Source organism: Brienomyrus brachyistius, chromosome 23 (assembly GCF_023856365.1).
Source record: "Brienomyrus brachyistius isolate T26 chromosome 23, BBRACH_0.4, whole genome shotgun sequence".
Classification (NCBI taxonomy): domain Eukaryota; kingdom Metazoa; phylum Chordata; class Actinopteri; order Osteoglossiformes; family Mormyridae; genus Brienomyrus; species Brienomyrus brachyistius.
In genome coordinates this window covers 6,372,773-6,378,845 of record NC_064555.1, presented here as the reverse complement: position 1 = coordinate 6,378,845, position 6,073 = coordinate 6,372,773, and the positions used below count along the sequence as shown (strand labels likewise).

The following is a 6,073-nucleotide window of genomic DNA, read 5'->3' as shown; positions in this document are numbered from 1 at the left end:
TTATCTTGATCTACAGAACCTTTGATTAAAGCATTGTAACCGAGTCCTGGAAATGAACTGAGAAGCACATGGCAGATTCTTTAAATGTGTGAAATGAACCACAGGGGTTTGTCTGATGTGACGAAGTCAGTATATTTTAAAAGCATTTAGCTGCTGGCGCTGCTCTCCCCACGATTCGGGCCTAAGCTTTCCTAACCTACGGTGCAAGAGATCCATAAAGATATTCAGAAATGCCAGTCTGCTGCTTACAGACACATTTCCGTTAGCCCATGTGCAGTGATTTTTCAGCCAGTCTACTTTATAGCTCTGTTTCAACACTTACCTGATCACCTTATATGCAAATGAGGGGCTCAGAACCAATCGCATCTAGAATGCCCAATGAGTCATAAACACAAGGCATTGTGGGAATTGAAGTACTACTATGACCTCAGTACAGGTCAATCATACCATCCATCCATGCCCTACACTGAATGACTCTTTTCAAACACATTGTCATTATAAAAATTTATAGTATTTATAAGGTATTTATTTTACCTACTCACTCCTTTTGAACAGAGAGGTCATTTAAAATGCCTGCGAATGGAGTCATGCGATTCAGTCTACTGGCACAAATAGGAGAGACAAACCAAGTAAACAGAATGGTACGGTACTCATAATTTGGCATTATGGGTGATCACAAGCCACCTGAGAGCGACTGATGGCAGCCGCTGTATAATTAGCATCACCCTAATTGTCTCCAAGGCCAGCATTTGCTGTGCCTACCATGTAAAATAAAAACCATTCAAACCCAATCTACCCATGGACATTCCCACATGCTTATAGTGAAGCGTGTCAGTGCTGAAAATCTCATCTGCACACAAAACACTCATTGGTGTAATGGTGTAAGGTGACCAAGCCCACTTAACGCTAAAGAACTTCTGCAAAGAAAACAAGACGAATTAATCAACAATTGCTTTACGATTTATTTTACAATTAGGAAAAAGGAAAAAAAGAAAAGGTCTGAGTGAGCCAATGTTTTTTTTCCTTACAATATTAATCATAAAACATTGAAATGTATAATCCATTGTGCATTGCCCCCCCCCCTCCCACCCACCCCACATAGAATCATGCATCAAAACAGATGCACGCATATTTAAATGCATTTCTGTAAACCAGGCTTGAGGACCTACGTTTTATTGGAAACAAAAAGGACATCTCGTGGCTCTATAGTATATATTTATATACATTGTTTGTTTTCTTTTCTATATATAAAATGACAATATAAAAGGTAAGGAATGCACACAGTACAAAGGGTGCTGAGCTGTTGCAAATGGCAAGATATGTCAGATGTAGTTTTAGACAATGCAGTTGATCATTTATATATTTATATATTTATATATATATTTATGTATATAATAATGATTCTCAATTTTGATTTTACAGGTTGAAAGTGAAGCAGCACACTATAGAAAGATAAATGTGTACCAAAGCATATATTTGCAAATTACTATAAAGGGATAATTTACAGTGAAATTAAATGACATATATTAAAAACAAAACTTGCATACTAGTCCTTCTTGAAGTCACTGTACTGAGCCAAAATGCATATTATCCTTTTCTTTCTACAATGTTAATGTGTCTTTTTCATAATATAGTACACATAAAAGCTCAAAACTGAATGGAATTGAAATGTAACAGAATACCAATAAATTCAGTCAAGTCTGAAGCTAAAATGAACAGTAATCATTACAAGCGATCATCTGAATTGAAGCGATTCGCATTGAACAAAAGGCTTTTTACAAAACAAAACATTACACTTCTTAAAGTGCAGAAATGCTACTTCAGTCTTCACGAAAAAGGCTCACCCAAGCTTTTCCTGCGTACACCTCATTTTAGAGTCTTCACATCACTTATTTTACACATCTCTCCACGTTTGCCTTGGAAACCGTTATTTTTGAAGAGCATGAAAAAAGAAAAACCGAGTGTGAAATTCACAAATTACATGCACAATTTGGACAAAACATCATATAAATACATTACAAAGTAAGTGTTAGAAATCAAAGGAGAATGAAAAAAAAATGAAAGAGGATGTGTGGTCCAGTTAGGCAGTTTCACAACCAAAGTAAGACTGATTTCAGAGGCTCAGCTCGGGCCCAGTGCAGTGCTGTGATTTAGTGCAACGATTCAATCAGTCATACGCAGCCACTCCACCCCAGTTCTTAGAGTTTCTCCAGCTTTTCTAGTTCAGTGACATAGATCACATGGTCCTCCGGGGACTTGCCGTGGGTTTTGCTGAGATGCAGTTTGACTGCGTGCTTGCTGACAAAAGTCCGATTGCACAGCTTGCACTGGAATATGGAGCCACTCTCATCCTCGGTCAGGCCAAGGACGCCAAAGGACTTGTCGCTTATGACTTTAGAAACCGCCTGTTGCTCCCTAATGAGGTCTATGGACAGTTTGGAGAGGTCCTTCAGGCTGAACCCTAAATGTGATTCTAAGTGGTTAATGTAGGTGGAGGGAGTTCTGAACTGCGATGCACAGTCGTTGCACAGGAATATCGGCTGACCGGAGTCAATGTTCTTCAGGAACTTGGTCCCACCTGTCCGCCTTAGCTGATACTTTACATTAGCCAGCCAATGAGAAATTGTTGTCATGGATAGGCCTGTGAACTTGCAGATGTGCACTCTCTCCTGAGGTCCCAGGTCAGTCATAATGAACTTGCCCTCTGGGGTCTCCCGCAGGCTGGAGGCAAACTGGGCTTGCAAGATGAGGAGGTGTTGTGGGTTCCAGTTCGACTGTCTACCTTTCCTCTTCTGGATGGGGGACAGCTCGTCTAGACCATCCTCAAAGGTGCTGCCTTCAGCGTCTGACCTCTCAGAGACAGAGGAGGGGGTGGAGGACTTTGGCGTCAGGCGACCAGTAAGGTTCTTCACCATGTCGGAGATGTCCATCAGTGCATTCTCCCTCAAAGGCGATGAAATGGATTCAGACACACTTGAGAGAATTGGCCTGCTGCTGCTCCCGTTGTTGCTATTGCTGCTATTGTGAGTAGGTGCCGTGGAGGAACTGTTGATGGTTGTACTGTTGCTGCTTTTGGACTTTGTCAAGTCCATAGGCTGCTCATCGTTCTCATAATAATATCGGTTAATGGATTCTGTTGGCTTAACCTGAGTTGGATTATAGACTGGCTTCTCTGTCATGCTGTTGCTGATCTTGTACAACATTGCCAGAGGGTCTAACAGGGGGCTGACAGGTTTTAACGCCTTGCCTAAGTGAGTGTTCATTATGGACTGCAAGGCGCTGAGAGGGTTGACAAAAGGCTGTTCTGGTGAATGGTCTGTGATGATCCCCAAGGTGTTACAACCATTGCTTACTGGGGATTTGAGTCCATCGATGCCATTCTTCAGAGCATTATCAACCGGGCTATCCTTGGGCTCTCGCTTGCTTACGGGTTCCAGTTCAATGTTAGCACTACCATTCCTAGTTGGCTTGACGCTGAGGTCATCAGGCTTGGACGACTCCTTCTTCTCTTTCACGATTGGCAGGGGAGACTTTGCAGAGACAGACTTGCATTTGTCGGAGGTCTTGTCTTCCTTCTTCACTGAGATTTTCCCCGTGACCTTTTCAACTAACTCCTCCATGGCTGAGACATTGCTTCTGTGGTGGGGTGGAGGGGAAGGACTGTCAGGGGTGTGGATGGCAGTACTCAGGTCAGATGACAGAGATTTCATACTGCTGTTGAAGGAAGGCTGCACCTGGACACTCTGCACGACTGGCAGGGAGGATTTTATGGAGCCCTGGAGCTGATAAGCTGCATGGATGCTGGAATATCCACCCCAAGTAGGCGTGCCAGTCTGGGCCTTGCTGATTGCACTTGACACGGTGTTTTCAAGGGACTTCAGTATATCAATTCCTCCTTTGGGGGTCTCTTCCAAATCTTCCTCTCTGAGATACTTATAAGAAGGATTCGTCTCAGTCTTCTCGCTAGGGTCCTCTTTCTCCTCTTTGATCACTTTTTCAGGTATACAAAACTCCATTTTCTCTTCTTCTGCTTCCTTCCTGTCCTCAGCACCAGAGGAGTGTAGGGGAGAATCTGGCTGGGACTTGATATTAGAGATGGGCAGTCTGGTTGTGGTGGGTGGCAGAGGGATGGACTGTATTTTTTCCTCTACCACCGGGTCGAAAACCAGCTGCTTCCCCTTCTTTGAAGCAGAGTTAGTCACTTTGAGAAAATGTCCAGTGACCATCATATGGGCAGTCAGCTGCTGCAGTGTGTCATGTGAGCTTCCACACTCCATACACTTCAGTATCTGGGCTTTACGTGCCTCAAACTGCCAGGTATAACTGGCCCCGTTCTGATAGCCATAGCGATTATTAGCAGTCACATAAGGGTTTGCCACCTTGGGGTCTTTTGTAGACTCACCTAATGGGATTCCGGGTGTGCTGCTGATAGATTCTGGGGAGCAGGGGGAAACCAATTCCTGAAAGGCTCGCTTTTTGGTAGAGGGAACCAGCTTCGAGGCCAGTGCTGGCATGGGTTCTTTGAGAGGCACTTTCTGGTAGTGTTTCGTTTTGATCATGTGGACGCTCAGGTCTTGCAGAGACTCAAACGAGTGGCCACAGTACATGCACTTGAGCACCTTCTGGGCATCCTCCTTCCCCTCCATCTCCATCAGTGAACGCTTTCTAGGCTTGGACCACTTCTTGCCATGGTCATCCTCTTTGTCCTTGTTGTCGTCTCGGTAGTGGCCGGTCTCATTCATGTGGACGGTGAGACCCACCAGTGTGTCGTAAGCTGCACTACAGTCCTTGCAGCGAAACTTGCTGGCTCCGGTGAACACCGGGCCATATAGCTTGTTATTCTGCCGGTATAGCTGCACGGTGCTGAAGAGGCTAGGCTCAGGGAGAAGGTGGTAAGGGGTATGCTGCAGAGTTTTGGCCAGAGCAGCTTGGTGCCAGTCATAGGTCACGCCCCCACCATTGCTCGAGCTGCTGTTGCCCCCAATGCTACTGCTGCTGCTGGTAGAGGTGGAGGTGCTCGTGTTGGTGTGGGTATTGGTGGTGGAGCCACTGCTACTGCTGATGGCACCGGCAGTGTTGCTCTCGACAAGGCTGTTGATGATGTTGCTGCTCCCATTACGGGTGCCTGTTGCCCCTCCCCCACCCCCAGTAGCCTGCTTGTTTTTCATAATGTCCATGGTGATGCTGGACCAGGTGCTGTCTGAGATCAGGTTTGCATAGACGGCTTTCATTTGCGCCAGGCTGTCCTGCAGCGCGAGGTCACTGTCCGTACCCCCAGCATCCTCCTTGTCCTGACCCTCCTTGGAGGAGGTACTTCTGAAGTCTGCCAGCTGATCACTGGTGTCGCTGAGTGGCGAGCCGTACCCCGCGTCCGGGTTCGTGGTGTTACTCAGGGGGGAGTTCTGATAGCTGGGCTGCTCCTTGCCCTCTTCCTCCTCATTGCAGAGGAACTCGCCATCCTGGCCATCTAGGGACAGGCCGTCATCCTGCAGGTGCTCATCATCGATCTTGGCGGCCTTGAGCTCATCCTCAGGCACGTAAGCTGAAACATACAAAAGAAATGCAGGGAATAGGTGAGAAAAGCAAAAAATAAAAGAGAAAGACATGATTTCGTTGGGACACGGACCTCTGCTTAGTGAGGTGTACATGTGTACACAAGTGGGATGTGAGGAGAGTAACAGTGATGGTCTGTTTGTGCAGTTAATGATTCTAAAGAATTGTTTGTCAATAGTCCTGGCAGGGGGACACAGGTTTGCAATTATAAAGCAGCAAATATCCATATGTTGACTATGACAGATAGCTTTGTTTCCCAGCCTGGTGAAGGGTCCTATTGAACTTCACAACTCAGCAAGGGCAGAGGAGACCAGGAGCACACTCCCATCAAACAACGTTGTGGGTAAACCCAGCTCATACAGAAACCGTTTTAGCCATAGACCAAAAATGTTGTTTATGACGTTAACTTCCTTTAGTTATTTCCATGGGAACGGGAAAATTCTGATAATACAAACAGCACTGCAGCATTTGTGCACAATAGAGGGCACATTCTCACAATGCAAAGAAAGGTGTTAAGAAC

General features: G+C 45.5%; 1 protein-coding gene across 1 annotated transcript; it reads right to left on the bottom strand.

The window, feature by feature from the left end:
* Window positions 1-1,099: 1,099 nt before the first annotated feature.
* Window positions 1,100-5,819, bottom strand: tshz1 (teashirt zinc finger homeobox 1). Its single transcript, XM_048994269.1, has one exon. It carries the CDS (start codon window positions 5,778-5,780, stop codon window positions 2,199-2,201), a length of 3,582 nt encoding a protein of 1,193 aa, XP_048850226.1. The 5' UTR covers window positions 5,781-5,819; the 3' UTR covers window positions 1,100-2,198.
* Between the last annotated feature and the right edge of the window lie 254 nt (window positions 5,820-6,073).

Coding starts and splice junctions, on each gene's coding strand:
- tshz1 (XM_048994269.1), bottom strand. CDS start 5,780: ATGGATATTTGCTGCTTTATAATTGCAAACCTGTGTCCCCCTGCCAGG.